This window comes from Elephas maximus, chromosome 3, assembly GCF_024166365.1.
Source record: "Elephas maximus indicus isolate mEleMax1 chromosome 3, mEleMax1 primary haplotype, whole genome shotgun sequence".
Taxonomy (NCBI): domain Eukaryota; kingdom Metazoa; phylum Chordata; class Mammalia; order Proboscidea; family Elephantidae; genus Elephas; species Elephas maximus.
Window position 1 is genome coordinate 87,836,169 of NC_064821.1, and position 21,619 is coordinate 87,857,787.

The following is a 21,619-nucleotide window of genomic DNA, read 5'->3' on the forward strand; positions in this document are numbered from 1 at the left end:
AGTAAAGCAGCTTGAGGCACATAAGAAGTTGTTTTATTAAATGCAGTTAATTACCAGGATATTAAGTCTCGGTGGGTAGAAAAAGACAGACAAAGGGCACAGCTAAACCCCAGCAAGATAGATACAGCATGAAAAATCCTAAGTCCCTGTTTTTAGCTGTCAATGCTGTTCTAACAAGCCTCCAATAGTGCTTCAGCTTTCTCTTTGGTCACCAGAAGGTGGGAAAAGCCATTACCTAAGGATGTTGGGATGGGAGAGTCTATTCATGAGCTGTACTTCCTTCAGCATGTTTGCCCGGTTACTGCTCAATGTGTTCATCTTAAGAGCCATCACCTGACCAGAAGCTCGGTGGCACACCTAGAAAACAAAATAGAACAAGAAAAGAGGCTCAAGGGCAGCAGCTATATATGAGGTCAAAGTTTCCACACGTAAACATGCCCAGATGTTTTAGTGCCAGTTTAAAAAAAAAAACAGAAATGGTAGAGGGTGTTTTTCTGTAAACCCTGACTACATTAGGGTCTCACTTCCATTAATGGAGATGGATTTATTCCATCCAAGACAAAAATTGTTTCACATTGAGCTGGTCAGAAAAATATAGTTAATGAACACTTCAAGAAATCAAGTCTTTTTTCTGTACCTTTTGAAAAAAGTGGGGGAAATTTTCAGGCTGATTTCTATGGCCGACACTGATAAGTTTTAGGACACCAAAAGGAAAAAAAGTTCCTTCTGTGGAATTTTAAACATGCACAAAAAAAGATATAAGCATAAGTCTTACATAATACTTATTATGAAACAGTTTTTATAAGACACTAGACTCACATCCTCAAAATCTCCCCCCAAACACCATAAAAATACATCTATAAGGGAAAAAAAGCACTGCATGTTAACCGTAGAAAGAAGTCAGTGAACATTGTAGAACTAATACTGTAGTAACCCAACCCAAAGCACCTTGTAATCATGAAGCACATGGGCCACATCACTCACGCTCATACCCATATGCAGAGAAAAGTCTACTTCCAAAATTATCCACCTTCTATAGAATTCAATCTATTTTACATGTTAAAATATTATTTTATAATTTCAATGCACTCTCCACACAAGGTACAAAAACCATAATACTTGCAACAAAATTAATTATATGTTTTCACCCTCTAAATATGAACTCAGAAAAAAATAAAACGACAAATCCATTGCTGTTGGGTCAATGCTGACTCATAGCAACCCTGTAGGACAGAATAGAACTGCCCCACAGGGTTTCCAAGGCTGTAAATTTTTTTTTTTTTATTGTGCTTTAGGTGAAAGTTTACAGAGCAAATTAGTTTCTCATTGAACAATTAATACATATATTGTTTTGTAACATTGGTTGCCAACCTCACAACGTGTCAAAACCCTCCCCTTCTTGACCTCAGGTTCCCCATTTCCATTTGTCCAGCTTTCCTGTCCCCTTCTGCCTTCTTATCCTTGTTTCTAGGCTGGTGCGTCCATTTAGTCTCGTATACGTGGTTGAACTACATGTGCTACTGTTTGTTTTACAGGCCTGTCTAATCTTTGGCTGAAGGGTGAACCTCAGGATTGACTTCAGTACTGAGTTAAAAGGGTGTCCAGGGGTCATACTTTTGGGATTTCTCCAGTCTCCCTCAGACCAAGTCTGGTCTTTTTTTTGTGAGTTTGAATTTTGTTCTACATTTTTCTTCAGCTCTGTCTGGGACCCTCTATTGTGATCCCTATCAGAGCAGTTGGTGGTGGTAGCCAGGCACTACCTAGTTGTGCTGGACTCAGTCTGGTGAAGGCTGTGGTAGTAGTGGTCCATTAGTCCTTTGGACTCATCTTTTCCCTTTATCTTCAGTTTTCTTCATTCTCCCTTGCTCCAGATGGGGTTGGACCAGTAGACATATCTTAGATGGCCACTCGTAAGCTTTTAAGACCCTAGGCCCTACTCACCAAAGTGGGATGTAGAACATTTTCTTTATAAACTATGTTATGCCAATTGAGCTAGATGTCACCCGAGACCATGGTTCCCAGCCCTCAGCCCAGTAACTCAGTCCCTTAGGGATTTTGGATATGTCTATGGACTAAGGCTGTAAATCTTGATGGAAGGAGACTGTCACATCTTTTTCTCACAGAAAGGCTGGTGGGTTCGAACTGCCAACCTTTCGGCTACCAGCCAAACATTTAAGCACTTCGTCACCAGGGCACCTTAAATATGGTCTTAGTAGTAGTAAAATAAAAGCACCAGAGAAAACACTTAGTTCCCTTACCCAGAAGAGGTCCCTGGGAGGCGCAGTTAAGCACTCCACTACTAGCTGAAAGGATGGCAGTTTGAACCCACCCAGATGCACCTCAGGAGACAGGCTTAGCAATCTGCTTCTGAAAGATCACGGCCTTGAAAACCTATGGTTCTACTCTGCACATATGGGGTAGCCATGAATTGGAATCAATTCGACTCGACAGCAACTAGCAACAGCAACTCAAAAGAAGCTCAATTATTCACTGAGATCTATGTATTCCTACCAAAAAATATGAATGAGGCAGTAGAAAAATGAAGTAATGAAGTCCCAAGGACCTCATTACTTTCCAGTTTTAAAAAAAAAAAATTTCAGTTCAGATCTTACACAATACAGACCTGCTATGCAGAAATGTCATCATCCTATGGCTTTAAGAGTATTATTTCAGTATGTTCTACTTGGCCAAGTAGGAATTCCAACAGAAAACATGACAACTGACTTAACTCTTCAACTTCTATAAATTCCTTTCAAATGACAACAGCGCTAGAAACTTAGCATGTCTATTAATATAGGACATCACAGTTCATCTTAGAACTCAAAGAAACGATGTTCCAGAGTGACTAGACTAGACAGGGGAGAAAAAAAAAAAAAAAAAAACATTCGGAGCTTCAGGAACCCTGATCAGAAAAACCAAGGGAGAACACTGGCTGCCTCTCCCCTCCTTCTAGATCACTCAGGGAGATTTGGAACCCAACCCTCTTCCCACTGCATCAATGATTCTGTTGTCATGCACCTCGTGACTGATGAAAGAGAACTGGCTTTCCTTTTCAGATCCTGCATGGATAAGTAAAAAGAAACATTTATATACAAAGAACTCACTGACAGTATTTTTCCAACTCTATTTACAGAAGACATCTGTGTTTTAGTAATGGCTCTCCATCCTGAAAGTCACTCTTCTTTTTCTTTAATCATCTGAAAACTGTCACCCTGAGTTCTTGTTTGTTTGCTTGTTTTTGTTTTGTTTTGCTTTTTGTCTTTTTTTTTTTTTTTAATTGTTGTTTAGGTAAGAATTTACAGAGCAAATTAGTTTCCCATTCAACAATTTGTACACAGGTTGTTTTGTGACTTTGTTGTAAACCCCCGAATATGTCAGCACTCTCCTCACTTCCTCCTTGGCTTCCCCATGTCTACCCGTCCTGCCCCCACCAACCTTCTGAACTTTGCTTTTGGGCAAATGCTGCTCTTTAGGTCTCATACAGTTGATTATTCTGAGGTGTACATTCCTCACTGGTGTTATTGTTCATTTTATAGGCCTGTCTATTGTATAGCTATTATGTGATCTCTGGCAGAGATTTCAGTTCCAAGTTTGAACGGTGTCTACGGGCCATAGTCTCATGGGTTTCACCAGTCTCTATCAGACCAGTAAGTCTGGTCTTTATCCTGAGTTTTTAACAAAATGATAGCTGTTAAGAAAGTTTGATATATTTAAAAATGTATGAAAATTCAGGGTTAAACAATGTGTGCTTCAAACTAATTTAAAAAAACAAAACAAACCCCCCGCCCCACTTCTTTAAACAAGACAGGATGCCCAACATGTTCATAACTCACCGTCATATGTCTTTCATCTGCATAAAATATTCTTCCTCTCCATTCCTCTAGCCCCCCAAATTCTACTTACTTTTCAAGCCTACATTTAAAAAAAAAAAAAAAAACTCCTCTCTGAAGGCTTCTTTAGTTACTTTCTTTCTATTACCTCAGAATTACATTCATAATACCAATATAACACTCATCTCATAGTTGATGACTATAACTATAACTAATACCTTCTCACTAGGCTATAAGGCACCATGAGACCAGGATCTATTTTGTATTCAACTTTGTTTCTCAGTGCCTAGGGTAAAGCCTAGCATATCATAAGGCCCCAGTGAAAACAATGGCAGTAACAGTTAAATGATACTTCAATATACTTTCTGTGGGTCACTGAATCATTTACTTATCAAGGTGTTTTCTTTTAACCAAAAAAAAAAACCAAACCAGTTGCTGTCAAGTTGATTCCAACTCATGGCGACCCCATATGTCAGGGCAGTAATGTGACTATGGCTGATTTTTCAGAAGTAGATTTCCAGGCCTTTCTGCCAACGTACCTCTGGGTGAGCTTGAACTCCCAACCTTTCTGAACTTTTTGGTTAGCAGCCAAGTGTTTAACCATTTGTGCCATCCAGTGACTAAGTGATCACAGTCACTAAGAAAATATAAAGTGGAGAGGTGAAGCCAACAGGGCACTGTAGACAGACACACAATGCCATCCCTCTAGAGCAAAGACCCGAAAAACTAACTAAAACAGATACAAACATCAATCTGGGAACCCTAAGGATCAAATGAAGGGATAAATAACACAACTAAGCAACATGTAGAATAAGAAGTTGGTAGGGAACAGAGGACAAGGAGAGCTATAGAGTGGAAGTTCCCTACCAGCTAACACAGCACCAGTTCGCCATTTTGGACCTCAGCCACCAAGGAATGCAGATAGTTTTTTCTCTTTCTCCTTTGTTTCCTTTCCTTTCTCCTGCCCACCTAGCCATATGCACCATCCCTGCCCCTTCTTAATGAGCTGTGCCACACCACTCAGCTAGAGAACCACCTCCCGGGTCCATGCCACCCCACTGGCAAGCTCCCTCAGTGCTATTTTTTTTCCATTCCTTTGCTCTCTCTCTCCCTTCCTTCCCTTCCTTTTTCCCACCCACTTAGCCCCTGTGCCATCCCTACCCCTTCTTAAAGGGCTGTGCCACACCACTCAGTTAGAGAGCCATCGGCACACAGCCTCCCCGGATCTGCGCTGCCCACACTGGCAGAGTACTTCAGCACATTTATTCCTTTTTTCTTTTTGTTTGTTAGTTTTTTCTTCTTTGCTGTTGTTGTTTCTTCTCTCTCCCTCCTTTTCCTTAATCTACCCACATAGCCCCATGTGCCACCTCCACCCCTTCTCAACAGGCTGCGCTGTCTGCTCAGCTAGACAGCCTCAGGCACACGGCCTCCCCAGGTATGTGTTGTCCCCACAGGCCTGCTCACTCAGCACCACATTTTTTTTTATCTTTCCCCTTCTCTCTCCCATCAAGGCCCTACACTGCCTATGCCCCTTCCTGAGGGGCCTTGCCACGATGCTCAACAAAAGAGACATCAAGTTGCCACCACCCCAATCCCACCCCACCCCCAACAGTTAGCACCCCCAGCACCATATTTATTTTTGTTATTGTTGTTGCTGGGTTTTTTTTCCTCTCTTTCCCCTGCTCAACTAGCCCCATGTGACACCCACACCCTTTCTTAACAGGCCAGGCCACACCTCTTGGCAAGACCGCCACCAGTACACAGCCTTGCCAAGTCCGCCCCATCCTCATTCATCAAATCCTACCATGCCACCATTTTATTCACTTTTTTCCTTCATTTTATTCTTTTTTCTTCTATTTCTCTCTCTTCTTTCTTTCACTCACTTAGCTCCACACATCACATCCTCTCCCCTCCCTCCTGCCGATCTGCACAGTGCACCAAATGCCATACCTCCAAGCAGCACAGGTGTGGACCACGGGATTCTGCCCTGCACTGCCCTCTGCCCCACCCTGTCAGCCCCAGTACATTTTGCAAATGACCCATCCCCACCCCTCTCCCACACTGGACCTGCCCTGCTGTACCACAGCTGAGCGACCAGCCCTGTCCACCTGGACAAGGTGGTAAGAAGCATCCTGCCCACAGACAAGCAAGGAACAAAGCACACCCAGCAAGCCTGCCCACATATAACCAAATAAAACAAAAAAGCAGGACAAAACAAACAAATCTATAATCAATAAATGAAGAAAATAATTCCTAAATATCCTGAAGACAGCAGACAATATCAAAACATAAAAAATCAGGACAAGGTGATCCCAGAAAACAACCAAAATAAAGCATCAGATGACCTTCCAGTAGAAGAAAAGGCACTGAAACTACCTGATAGGGAACTCAGAGCTCTAATATTCAAGGCTCTACAAAAGATGAAGAAAAACTCAGACAAAAACAAGGAAAAAATAGACAAAATCATGGAAGATATAGATAAAATCAGGGAAAACACAGACAAAAGCAATGGAAGAATTCAAGAAAATAATACAGGACCAAAATGTCAAAACAAACAACTAGGAATCATGCACAAACAGCAACTAGAAATTCAAAAGATAAACAACAACATTTCAGAAATGGACAGTGCAACAGGAGGCTTTAGGAGCAAATCTGAAACAATGGAAGACAGAATCAGCAAAATTGAAGACAAATGCTTGGGTACCACTTTATTTGAGGAAAAAAAATCAGAGAAAAGAATGAAGAAAAATAAAGAAACCCTGAGAATGATGTGGGATACAATCAAAAGCAAAAGTCTGCATGTGACTGGAGTTCCAGAACAGGAGGAGAAAACACAGAGAGGATCATTGAAGGTTTGTTGATAGAAAACTACCCTAATATCATAAAAGATGAAAAGGTGACCATTCAAGAAGCTCAACAAACCCCATATAGGATAGACCCCAAAAGAAAATCACCAAGACATATCATAATCACACTTGCTAAAACCAAAAACAAAGAAAGAATCCTGAGAGCAGCTCAAGAAAAATGAAAAGTCACACACAAAGGGGAAACAATAAGACTAAGCTCTGATTATTTGGCAGAAATCATGCAGGCAAGAAGGCAATGGGATGACATATATAAACCTTGAAAGAAAAAAGTTTCCAACCAAGAATAATATATCCTGCAAAATTCTCACTCAAATATAATAGCAAAATTAGGACGTTTCGAGACAAACAGAACTCAAGAGAATGTGTAAAAACCAAACCAAACCTAAAAGAATTATTAAAGGGAGTCCTTCAGTTAGAGAACCAACAACATCAGATGACAACCTGAATCCAGGACACAGGAGTGCATCAGCCAGATACCAACCTAGGTAATGAAGTCTCAATGATAAAACTAAAAGATTTACAATGGGGAATCAGAGAAGTCAATCAGTAAATGACAACAGAGTCAGAACAACAAAAGAGGGAAAAAACAGTGTAGGTATAGAGATTTCAAAAGGAGAGGAAGTCAAGCTGATTTCAAGTAATAAAGGACCGGAATATAAGGGTAAATTTCAAGGTACCCTCAAAGAAAGTTAGCAAACCTACTCATCTAAATAAAGAAGAAAAATATAAAATCTCAGTAAACACAAAATCTACAAAAAAAAGAGAAATGGAAAAAAAAAATCCACAAACAAAACAAATTTAGCACAAGAGAGTAAGAGAACAAAGAAAACAAGGAACCACAAAAAAAAAATCACAGAATGACAGTAATAAACTCACACCCATCAATAGTCACACTGAACATAAATGGCTTAAATATACCCATAAAGAGACAAAGAGTGACAGAATGGATAAAAAAACAGGACCCATCAATACGCTGTCTATAAGGGACACACCTTAGAAACAAAGACAAAAATACCTTAAAAATCAAAGGATGGAAAAAAATATATCAAGCACACAAGAGCAGGAGTGACAATACTAATCTCAGATAAAACAGACTTTAAAACAAAACCCATCATAAAAGACAAACAAGGACATTATATAATGATTAAAAGGACAATCCACCATGAGGATGTAACCATAATAATTATTTATGCACCAAAATGATAGGGTTCAAAAATACATAAAACAAACTCTAACAGCACAGAAAAGGGAAATTGACAGTTCCACAATAACAGTAGGAGACTTCAACACACCACTCTTGGTAAAGGACAGAACATCTAGAGAGAAACTCAACAAAGATACAGAAGAACTAAAGGCCACAATCAACCAACTTGACCTCAGAGACATATACAGAACACTCCACCCAACAGCAGTGACATGTACATTCTTTTCCAATGCAAATGGAATGTTCTACAGAATAGGCCACATCTTAGACCACAAGGAAACCCTCTACAAAATCCACAACACTGAGATAATACAAAGCATCTTCCCTGATCACAATGCCATCAAAGTAGAAATTAATAACAGGAACAGCAAGGGAAAAAAAATCAAATACATGGAACATGAATAACGCCCTGCTTACAAATCACTGCGTAATAGAAGAAATCACAGATGGAATTAAAAAATTCCTAGAATCAAACAAGAATGAAAACACATCATACCAAAGCATCTGAAACACAGCAGAGGCAGTGCACAGAAGTCAATTTATAGCAGTAGATGCACACATCAAAAAGGAAAGGGACAAAATCAAAACATTAGCTATACAACATAAACAAATAGAAAGAGAACAGCAAAAGAAGTCCATGGCCACCAGAAAAACAGGAAATAACAAAGATCAGAACAGAAATAAGTGACATAGAGAATAGAAAGACAATAGAAAAAAATCAACAAAACCAAAAATTGATTCTTTGAAAGAATCAGCAAAATCAACAAACCATTGGCCAAACTGACAAAAGAAAAACAGGAGACGATGCAATGAAATGGAGGACGTTACAACAGATCCAACAGGGGAAAAAAAGGATCTTAACAGAGTACTATGAAAAACTATAACAATTTGAAAACTTAGAGAAAATGGACAAATTTCTCAAAACACGCTACCTACCCAAACTAACACAAACTGAGCTAAAAAATCTGAACAGACACATAACAAAAGAAGAGACTGAAGAAGTAATAATATTAATAATTTAAAAAAAAAAAAAAAAACTCCCAACCAAAAAAAGCTTTGGCCCAGATGGCTTCACTGGAGAATTCTACCAAACATTCAGAGAAGAGCTTGCACCAGTGCTATTTGAACTATTTCAGAACAAGGAAAAGGAAGGGATACTTCCAAATTCATTCTGTGAAGCCAGCATAACCCTGATACCAAAGCCAGGCAAAAACACCACAAAAAAAGAAAGACCAAGATCTCTCATGATTATAGATACAATAATTCTCAACAAAATTTCAGCCAATAGAATTCATCATCGTATCAAAAAAATAATATGCTAAGACCAAGTAAGATTCATACCAGGTATGCAAGGATGGTTCAACATTAGAAAATCAATCAACGTAATCCACCACATAAATAAAACAAAAGAATCACATGAGCACCTCAATCGATGCAGAAAAGGCATTTGACAAAGTCCAACACCTAATCCTGATTAAAAAAAAAAAAAACTCTCAATAAAATAGGTATAGAAGGGAAATTCCTCAACATAATAAAGGACATCTATACAGAACCAATAGCCAACATCATTCTTAATGGAGAGATACTGAAAACATTTCCCTTGAGAAAAGGAACAAGACAAGGATGCCCTTTACCACCACTGCTATTTAACATTGTGCTGGAAGTCCTAGCTAGAGAGAGCAATAAGGGAAGAAAAAGAAATAAAGGACATCCAAGTTTGTAAGGAGGAAGTAAAAATATCCCTACTCGCAGATGATATGATCCTATACATAGAAAATCCCAAAGATTCCACAAGAAAGCTACTGGCACTAATAGAAGAATTCAGTAAAGCCGCAGGATACAAGATCAACATACAAAAAGTTGGATTCCTCTACATCAACAAAGAGAACTTTGAAAAGGAAATCAGTAAAACAATACCATTTACAATAGCCCTCTGAAAGATAAAATACTTAGGAATAAATCTAACCCAGGAAGTAAAAGACTTGTACAAAGAAAACTACAATACACTGCTGCAAGAAACCAAAAGACACCTACATAAATGGAAAAACATACCATGCTCATGGATAGGTAGACTCAACATTGTGAAAATGTCAGTTCTACCCAAAGCAATCTACAAATACAATGCAATCCCAATCTAAATGCTAACAGCATTCTTCAAAGATGTGGAAAAACTAATCACTAACTTTACATGGAAAGGGAAGAGGCCCCAGATAAGTAAAGCAGTACTGAAGAAGAATAAAGTAGGAGGACTCACACTACCTGACCTCAGAACCTACTATATATAACAGCTACGGTAGTCAAGACATCCCGGTACTGGTACAATGACAGACACATTAACCAATGGGACAGAATTGAGAACACAGAGGTGAAGTCATCCACCTGCAATCACCTGATCTTTGACAAAGGCCCAAAGTCTATGAAATGGAGAAAAGACAGTCTTCTTAACAAATGGTTCTGACAGAACTATATGTACCATCTGCAAAAAAATGAAACAGGACCCATACCTCACCACACACAAAAACTAACTGAAAATGGATTAACCCCCCCCAAAAAAAGACCTAAATATAAAACCAAAAACTATAAAGATCATAGAAGAAAAAATAGGGTTAACGCTAGGGGCCCTAATACACCGCATAAACAGGATACAAACCATAACTAACAATACACAAACACCAGAAGATAAGCTAGATAACTGGGACCTTCTAAAAGTTAAACACTTATACTGATCAAAAGATTTGACCAGAAGAATAAAAAGAAAATCTACAGACTGGGAAAAAATCCATGGCTATGACAAATACAACAAAGCTGTAATTTCTAAAATCTACAAGAAAATCCAACACCTCTACAACAAAAAGACAAATGATCCAATTAAAAAATAGGCAAAGGATATCCAAGCAGCTAACAAAACACAGGAGGAAATGCTCGTGATCACGAGCCCATTAGAGAAAAGCAGATCAAAATTACAATTAGATCCCATCTCGCCCTGATGTCACTGGCACTAATCAAAAAAAAACAGAAAATAATAAATGCTAGAGAGGCTGTGGGGAGACTAGAATTCTTCTGCACTGGTGGTAGGAATGTAAAATGGTACGACCATTCTGGAAAACAATATGGCACTTCCTTAAAAAGCTAGAAATGGAAATACCATACAATCCAGCAATCCCACTCCTTTTAGGAATATATCCTAGAGAAATAAGAGCCATTGCACAAATAGACAAATGCACACCCGTGTTCATTGCAGTATTATTCACAATAGCAAAAAGATGGAAACAACCTCAGTGCCCATCAACAGATGAATGGATAAACAAACCATGGTACATACACACACTGGAATACTATGCAACGATAAAGAACAATGATGAATTTGTGAAACATCTCACAACATGGATGAATCTGGAAAGCATTATGTTGAGTAAAAAAAGTCAATCACAGAAGGGCAAACAGTGTACGAGACCATTATTATAAAAACTTACGAAAAGGTTTACACACAAAAAGAAACAATCTTTGATGGTTATGAAGGAGGGGAGGGGTAGGGAGGGAAAAATACTAAATAGACAATAGATAAGTGGTAACTTTGGTGAAGGGTAAGACAGGCCACAACACTCAGGAAGCTAGTACAACTTGACCAAGGCAAGGAAGATCATGGAAGCTTCACAGACACATCCAAGCTCCTCGAAGGACTGAATTACTGGGGACCATGGTCTCAGGGGATATCTAGCTGAATTGGTATAACATGGTTTATAAAGAAAATGTTCTACATGCTACTTTTGGTGAGTAGCGTCTGGGGTCTTAAAAGCTTATGGGCAGGCATCTAAGATACATCCATTGGCCCCACCTGTTAGGAGCAAAGGAGAATGAAGAAAACCATAGACACAAGGGAGTCCAAAGGACTAATAAACCACAACTACCACAGCCTCCATCAGACTGAGTTCAGCACAACTAGATGGTGCCCAGCTACCACCACCGACTGCTCTGACAGGGATTACAATAGAGGATCTCGGACAGAGCTGGAGAAAAATGTAGAACAAAATTCAAACTCACAAAAAAAGACCAGATTTACTGGTATGACAGAGACTAGAGAAACCCCAAGAGTATGGTCCCCAGATACCCTTTTAACTCAGTACTGAAGTCACTCCTGAGGTTCACCCTTTGACCAAAGATTTATTAGACAGGCCCATAAAACGAGCAAGACTAAATGGGAAAACCAACCCAGGGGCAAAGATGAGAAGGCAGGAGGAGACAGGAAAGCTGGTAATGGGGAACCTGAGATCAAGAAGGGGAGAGTGTTGACATGTCATGGGGTTGGCAATCAATGTCACAAAACAATATGTGTATTAATTGTTTAATTAGAAACTAATTGGCTCTGTAAACCTTCATCTAAAGCACAATAAAAGAAAATATAAAGTGGCATTAGGCATGCAATAATCAAGAACAGATTTTCTCCCCTTGATCAAAGGTTCAGAACAGATCCTAAAACTAAAACTGAAGGTAAAGATAACTTTAAGATCTGCAAACAGCAGGTACAAGCCACAAACTAAAGATGTGTACATGCAACTCAGAAATGACTGATAATCTTTCATTTTTCAGCTACATTCAAACAGTAGCAAATATTATTGTCTTATGTATAGAAGCATCATTAATATTACATGCAAGAAAAATTTTGCTGAAAATAATTCAAAAGCAGTTGCAGCAGCACATCAACAGGAACTGCCAGAAATTCAAGTTGGATTCAGAGGAGGACATGGAACCAGGGATATCATTACTGATGTCAGCTAGATCTTGGCTGAAAGCAGAGAATACCAGAAAGATGTTTACCTGTGTTTTACTGACTGTGCAAAGGCATTCGACTGTGTGGATCATAACAAATTATGGGTAACACTGCAAAGAATGGGAATTCCAGAACACTTAATTGTGCCCTGTACATAGAACCTGTACACAGACAAAGAGGCAGTCGTTCAAATAGATCAAGTGGATACTGTGTGGTTTAAAATCAAGAAGGGTGTACGTCAGGGTTGTATCTTTTTATCATACTTATTCAATCTGTACGTTGAGCAAATAATCTGAGAAATTGGACTATATGAAGGAGAATGGATCTTCAGGACTGGAGAAAGACTCATTAACAACCTGCGATATGCAGATGACGCAATCTTGTTTGATGAAAACGAACGGGACTTGAAGCCTTGATGAAGATCAAAGACCACAGCCTTCAGTATGGATTACACCTCAACATAAAGAAAACAAAAATCCTCACAAATGAGCAACATTATAATAAATGGAGAAAATACTAAAGTTGTCAAGGGTTTCATTTTACTTAGATCCACAATCAACACCCAGGGAAGCAGCAGCCAGGAAATCAAATGGCATACTACGTTGGACAAATCTGCTGCAACAGACCTCTTTAAAGTGTTAAAAAACAAAAATGCCACCTTGAGGACTAAGATGTGCCTGACTCAAGCCATGGTATTTTCGATCACCTCATACGTATGCAAAGGCTGGGCAATTAATAAGGAAGACCGAAGAGGAATTGATGCCTTTGAATTATGGTGTTGGCGAAGAATATTGAAAAAATGCCATGGACTGCCAGGAAAACAAACATATCTGTCTTAAGAAGGACAGCCAGGATGCTCCTGAGAAGCAAGGATGGAGAGACTTCATCTCATGTACTCTGGACATGTTATCAAGAGGGATCAGTCCCTGGAGAAGCACATCATGCTCGGTAAAGTAGACAAACAGCAAAATACAGGATGACCCTTACTCAATGAGATGGACTGATACAGTGGCTGCAGTGATGGGCTCAAGCACAGCAAAGACTGTGAGGATGGCACAAGACCAGGCAGTGTTTCGTTCTGCTGTATACAGGGTCACTGTGAGTCGGAACTGCCTCGAAAACACCTAACAACAGTAACAACGTCCAGAAGGTACTGTACTGCACTAAATGCTGAAGACTGCAGATCAGCATGAGACATCAGCTTGTCAGCTCTTCTAGCTCCCCTGTGCCTCAAAATTGCAAAGTTATCTAGTTGCTCTCCTGCTTAAAATTCTTCAGTGGCTCTTCCTTATCAAAATTAAGCCCATCAACTGCCTTTGTATCCTCCCTTACTCTCCTTTAACTACTACATACTACTTAGAATTCTCTCCAAAAACACTATACTCTCACATTTCCTTGCCTTGATCATGCTATTCTCCTTGCCTGGATGCAATCCTCAATTCCCGCCCTTCCATCCCAATCTCCTAACAAATTCCTTTTAATTATGCAGGAACTATCACATCCTCTGAGAAAATCCCGCTTTACTTCAAGAAAAGTCAGATGAGTATTCTGTCCTTATTGATCTCTATTACAGCATTTGCATATTACGTGCTGTTAGGCTTCCTGTCTATCTGTCCCCTAGACGCCTAAAGGCAAGAACTGCCTTGTTCATTTCTTATCCCTCAGAATAGCAATTCCATCTTCCCTCCCTCCAGCCCACACACATCCTGACACATACCACATATTCTCATATGGACAAGTCTAGATTTTTGTCAAAATAGAAAAAAATTTTGCAGGAAAAAAAAGCATGGCAATAATTATAAAACTATGATAGACATTAGTAGGCTGCTCACTAGAAACTTTAGAATGGAAAAATTAAGTTACAGGTTATATACAATCACATGTCCATTAGCTATATCTCTAAAAAAAAAAATTTATTCCATTCAAGAAAGCATACATACTGACATGCAAGTGAGAGTGACAGTTAATACAAAGGTGACTCTAATTAAGCTCTAATTTATATTTTTAAAATTAAATTATTTGCATATGTTGGTACTTTAACCATTTTTAATAACAAAAAGCAAATTGCATGCAATACACTTCACCTTTGGCAGTGTGGTATGAAACCAAGCTGAGAACCTCTTCTCTGGCACAGTGTCTAGCATTTAGCAGTTGACTGCTCAAAAGTGTTTGCTGAATTTAACTGATTAAAACTTGAGACAGGAAGCTTATTTTCTAGAGGGAGAGAAAAGCATAAACACCTGACCAGTTAACAGAAACAGAAATAACAATAAGGACAATAACATGAGTTATCATAGAGCAATTAACCATAAAGTTAACTATTAAATAAGCAGCTTAGGACTTCTAGACAAGAAGTTACAGTGAGTGTACAATAAATACACGATAAGCTGGTGTCGTAACATTAATACCTGGCAAAATAGAGTTTGGTAGTTCTCAACAGAGGCTATAAAACCTCACTTAGAAAGTGTTTTGGAAGTTTTCAGGTGAAGTGTTTGGTTATCACAATGAAGAGGGGGAATGTTGCTGGTTGGAGACGCTAGACATCCTGTATGCTGCAGGATAGTGCTGCAGAAGGGAGCACAGCCCCACATGCTGTATGAAATTCAAATATCTTGAAAGACATTCATGTAAATGAAGAATATATTTATAATGACCCGAACTTGGATTCTAACTCCATTTTACATAAAAACAAAGTAATCTTGTATGGTTTTAATAGATGCACAGAACTTTCCAGGAATCCAAATACCTCGTGAATTGTGGAAAAATTGCTTTTTGTTTTTTTCAGAACATCAAAAATTGGTTAAAATTTCAGAAAATCAGACCATCAATGGCAAATGTTGCTCCTGGTATCTGAATCCCCAATTCAATACACCTGTATCAGAACCCATTCGCAGCTTTCACATTCATGGGGACTTACAGTATTTAGTCTTTATTTCAAAATATCAAATATAAGCCAAAAATGCATTTTTGCTTCACCCACAAATAAAGTTATCAACGTGCTTACTCTGCCAACTCTTTTTCCCAAATGATACAATGAAACATTCAACATTAAGTGAGCATTTTACAAAGAAACATTCTGGTAAAGTTGGCAAAGATGCATTCCTCATTTTCTTTCCTTCATCCATCTGTAATTTGTCTTGGCAAACTATCCTATCTCAACTGAAGTTACTCTCTCCTTCTCTTATCACATACCAATAAGCCTGGCTGGTTACTACACTAGCCCACTGGATTGGTTAACACACTGGCATCTCTCTCTGCTCTTTAATTTTCCTTCTTGCGTGGAGTGGCTTCTGATGGTCTTCTCTTAAATCTAAACTTATTCATAAGAGTTTAGCATCTGACTGCTTCATTATGTCTTCTAGACAAGACATGCCAAAAAAATTGCATATTGAAAACTATACTTTAGTAATTTAATTTTCATTTATTTTTTCTTTATCATATTGTTAGGGTATCATTTTTTTTTTATTATGAGCATTAGAAAACAAAATTACCTATCAATTTCATTTCAGGGTAGTTAAAAGTGCATTAAAAAATTATAAATAAAAAGCAATAATATAGCTAACATTTATAGCACTTGCTACATACTAAGTTCTACTGTAACTGCTTTATATATGTTAATTTACTTAATCCCCAAAGTAATCCTGTGATGTAGGTACTATTAACATCCTCATTTTTAAAGCTATGAAAACTGAGACACAGAAAGGGTAAGTGACTTTCTCAAGATCATACATCTAAGTAAATGGCAGAACCAGAACAGGAACCCAGACAACACAAAGTTATTGGCATGACAGAACTGAGACTAACTGACCTAAGAAAAAAAGCATTGAGTGGACGCTATATAATAATTATAACTATATAATAATTAATTCTACCAAGAAATAATAATCATGATCTTGTATATATCTAACAACATAGGCTTGTAATATATAAAGCCTTCGCTCTCTCTCTAATACACACATACACACACACACATAGAGGAAGTCTCTGGGTGGCACAAATGGTAACCACCATGTCTGGCTGCTAATCCAAAGATTGGAGGTTCAAGTCCACCCAGAGGCACCTTGGCAGAAAGACCTGGAGATCTACTTTGGACAAATCAGCCACCGAAAACCCTATGGAGCACAGTTCTGCTCTGAAACACATGGGGTTGCCAGGAGTCAGAATCAACTTGACAGCAACTGGTTCTTCATTGACAGATAGCTAGCTATCTATATCATGCCTGTGCTAAAGGCTCTATTTTAGCAGATACTGTATTTTAACGATACTTCTTGTCTTCCACCCTGGGCAAAGAGCTTTTTAAGGCAGAATTTAATCTTAATTTATTTCTCTATCCCTAGCAAGTTGCCATGAATTGGAAATTACTCAACAGCAACTGTTAACTAGTTAACACCTAGCTCAATATCCTATAACTAATGAGCATTAACTAAATATCTTCTGAGTAAATAAAAGACTTAATGAGACAAGATAGCAAGTAATTATATTGTTTATTATATACTGGAAAAGAGGTATCACTAGAGTGCTATGAGATCACAAAGGCAGAGTCAACCAACCCTCTCGCTCTGCTCACTGCAAAATAATACACTATACAATCAACTTTTTAGAATATCCTTCACATGTTAGCATGTATATCATATCATTTACATAAATAACCTCTATGCACTGAATGAATCCAAGTTACATATACAACTTGGCGTGCTTGCATTTTTTCCAGTTGGATTATCAGTTAAGGTGAAGGACCTTAGGAGATATTTCTTTTATATCCTGCACAGAAATATGCACACAGTAAAATCTGCTATGATAAATTATTCCTTGATGTTATCTAGTGCTGAGCTCAGCCCATTAAGAGACATCTGCAAAATTCTTGACTGTTTAGTAGCCCAGCTTTCCACATCAGCTCTGAAGCCATTTTTAAATGTACTCAATAAGACCAAAAGCTAAAATCACAAACTTGTGTGTGAACCTTAAGTATACCTGTGATAACAAATACGGGAGTCTCATTTTAAACACATCATTTACATACCCTAGAACACAGAACCTTCAAGGAGAGCTCCCTCTCTGAACCCCTCAATACCTCAAAAGGAGTTGCAAAACAATAGGAAATGTAGCAAGAAGCAGTTTAGCAAATTTAGCAAGAGAGGCAATAGGACAATGCAACAAAGACCATGTTCAAGGCACAGGGCCCTCAGAAGCACTGAACTATTACCTGCTTTCTTCTCCCAGCCCTTTCAGTGCTAAACTCTAAAAATAAGAGGTGAGGGGTAGGAAAGGAAGTTATTTTTCTTCTTTATTCTCTCTTTTTGTAAATCCCGGCAGTATGATTTCAGCCCCCTGGAATTGTAGATTTAGCAGCTTCCCTGATCTTTATGAACCTATCTTTGACTGTTGCTTGCCTCTCTTGCTATTTCTTTTCCTTCTTCTCCACATCCTCTCCCAAATAAAGGTGCTTCTCAAGGTTCAGTCCTTACTGCTCCAGTCTTCCCTATCCATACCTTTTTCCTTGACTGTTTCTAGCATTCAAAACATTTTCTGATGGTTAAAAATCCTGCTCAATTCCTAAATAATACTGCTTTCATGTCAAAGCTATGCATTTAAGAGTTTTCTCTACTCATTCTTCCTTAACCCCATTCTGGATTTTGAATGTTACCTTAACTTTCTATGTGGGGCAGTTCAATTTTGCAATGGCTGGTTTGATATGAGACAAGCAGGCAGACACACATATATACATACACACACTACTCTTTTGCTCATGGGTTATTTTCAGTTCACTCCCAGAGCCCATTACTTTGTCCCCCAAAAGGCCTTGGTACATACTGACATCTCAGAGCAAAACTCTGAACACCAATAAGCTGAAATGTCTAAAAGACTTTCTCCTCACCTTCACCCCCGCAGATAGAGTACATACTACCTCACATCATCCTCACGACCTACTTCTTAACCATCTTACTAAAGCTGCTTTATCTACCTCCAAGTTTAACTCTTCTGACACAGTGGTTATTGAAACATGCAAGCCTTTCACCTTGTTAGAACTGGATCACAGGCGATGCCAATGAAAACACATTTTCCAGTGTGGTATCAGAGAGGCATATAGAAAGGCACAAACACAACCATGAAATGAAATACAGACTATTTGAGAAAAACCCTTGAGGTATTTGTAGATTCAGGCTGCAACACTGATCACATTTAAGAGAGAAAAGATTCACCCTCTTGTAAATTTCTCAAGTTATAGTCAGTTTTTGGTACATTTGGGGGCACTGAGACCATGGCAGTAACACTAGCATTTTGAGATCCAGCATCTTAATCCTCAGACAAAGCAAACAAAAAGATACCAGAGAACACAAAATCTTTACCTTTCGAAGTACAAAAACAAAACATCTCAGAACGAAATAACATTCACTTACTAAAATGCTCTCCTTCCTTTCTTTATAGCACAACTGTCACAACTACTACAGATTTCAGCATTTGAATAATAAACCATGTGTGTTAAATAAATGTATGTATAACCATGAATGTGAATAAATCAATTTTTCAGTACCGAGCAGGTGGCAGATATCTGGCTTTTTTAGTTGGAAAGTTTAGTGTTTCTTACAGCTTGGCATTTCCAGACATGGCACTGTCAATTTAGGAAAATGGTTTGGGGGAGAAAAGAGAGTGGGAACTTCAGCCTCTATCTGATATAACTAGTTGTGTATTTGCCATACAAACCTAATCGGTTTGAACTTTATAAAAATGCAATACATACACAGTATCTATTCCACAAATATGATATATGAATATATAAAAATTAACAATCTATTTCCTTCTTCTATACTAGATCAAAATTAGATGCAATCTCCTATTCATCAATTAGGTAAATAGGAATTCATATCCTAGCTGCACCATTTACTGGATGTGTATTTTAGTCAAGATACTAAACATCTTTGAATCTCAGTTTCCTCATTTGTATAACAGAAGTATAACCAGCTAATTTACAGGATTGTTTCTGGGGAGTAAACAAGATAATATATACAAGTTCTTAACACAGTTCCTAGCACAAAGAACTCAATAGATATTAACTACATATATTAATAGGAATAATAACAACTAGTCCTATACGTATATGGTGTGTTATGTGCTACACACTGTTCCAAGTGCTTTATATTTTCTCAACAATACCATGAAACCGGTTGCCGTCGGGTCGATTCCAACTCACAGCGACCCTATAGGACAGAGTAGAACTGCCCCATAGACTTTCCAAGGAGCACCCGGTGGATTCGAACTGCCAACCGTTTGGTTAGCAGCTGTAGCTCTTAACCACTATGCCACCAGGATTTCCACAATACCAAGAGGTAGATACTATTACTATCTCCATTTTACATATGCAGAAACTGAGGCACAGAAGTCAAGCAAGTTGCCCAAGGGCAGAAAACTTATAAGTGGTAGATCCTAGGCAGGCCAGTTCCAGAGTTTCTCTCCGCTATACTGCCTCTTAAGCCCATCAATCAATATATTCTTATACTATACACACACACACATGATTTTCTCTCATGCCACAAATATTTAGTGAGTTCCCTTTATGTAGTAGAGTCTGTGACAGGTACTAGAGATACAGAGATGAAAAGCACAGGGCGTTTGGCTCTCCTAGAGGAAGGTAAACAGGTAAACAAAAGCCGTAACATGTAACATTGCTCAGATAAGAGTCTGTGCACAGTACACAGGAGGCAAAAGGAGGGAGTGGTCAATAAAGCTATGAAAAATACAGCGATTTTAAGAAAACAAGTATTTGATTTCCTATAACCATCAAAAATGAAATCACCTTGTTTAAAGAGTTCAAGGAAGGTAGGGCAGCCAGAAAGTTAGGGGGTAAATGCTGGAAGGCAAGAAGTCACAAAGAGAGAGAGCCCTAAAATCTGCAAATAAATTCTCCCCAAGTCCCTGCCTAACCAATAAGCTATGCATGTAAATTGAAAAACAAGTGAAATCACATCTAAAAAATAGTAAGCTGATCTAGGATCAATTTTGAATTGCCCTGTGAAACTGAAAGAGAAAATAACAATAGCTGCTTGATGTTTTTGCTTGATGTGCTACGCACTGCATTTATTTCATCCGATTCTTGCAACACTACAAGATGAACATTGTTATACAGGGTACAGTGAAAAGAAGGCAAACCTTGTGCTCATCTTAGGTTTAGATTTCTTCATCACTCTTACTAACACACAGATACATGTGCACAGTGGTTCTACTACCCCTCCTGCTACTCCTATTCAGGCTCCTTTGTCAGCTCTTTCTTCCTCTACTCAACCCTTAAATGTTGCAGTTTCTCAATGCTTGGTCCCAGGCCCTCTTTCAGTATCAGCAGACTTACATTCCCTGTACAATCTCATTCATATCCATGGCTTCAGTTACTCTATGCTAATGGCTCTTAAATCTGCATTTCCAAGCCAGATCTATCTCCTGAATTCCAGATGGTTATAAGCAACTGCTTACTGATCATCTCCATGTGTTGATCTCATAAGTACCTCAAACCCTAGTCCAAACCTGTTCCACCTTGGAATCAAATGTGCTCCTCCTTTAGGGTTCCTCCTATGTTCCAAATACCAGGTTCCTCAAACTTGGAATCCTCCCAAACTTTGAGTCCTCCTTTCACCTCATCATCCTGTCCAACCGTTCACCAAATGCTGCAGATTGTACCTTCTAAATATTTCTCAATTGTTTACAAGCATATTTAAGTTGGTAAAACACATGTTTAGTATTTCAAATCATTTCACTCTTCTCCATCCCCTTACCACCTCCCTTGGCCAAGTCACATCACGTCATCTTTCACCCTGACCACTGCCAAACAATCTATTCTTATATTCTCCAATTCCTCTGATACGCTGCAGTCAAAGCGATCTTTTTATAACACATATCAGAGCACATAAACCCCCTGCTTAAAATAAAGTGCAAAATTCTTAATACGCATGATGCCCTCAAC

At 38.5% G+C, this 21,619-nt stretch overlaps 1 protein-coding gene across 1 annotated transcript in view; it reads right to left on the minus strand.

The window, feature by feature from the left end:
• TESK2 (testis associated actin remodelling kinase 2) overlaps window positions 1-21,619 on the minus strand; it is a 161,469-nt gene that overhangs the window by 89,310 nt on the left and 50,540 nt on the right. The window contains exon 3 of the mRNA XM_049879125.1: window positions 236-357. Within this exon, the coding sequence (XP_049735082.1) occupies window positions 236-357 (122 nt within the window). The remainder of the gene's footprint in view (window positions 1-235; window positions 358-21,619) is intronic.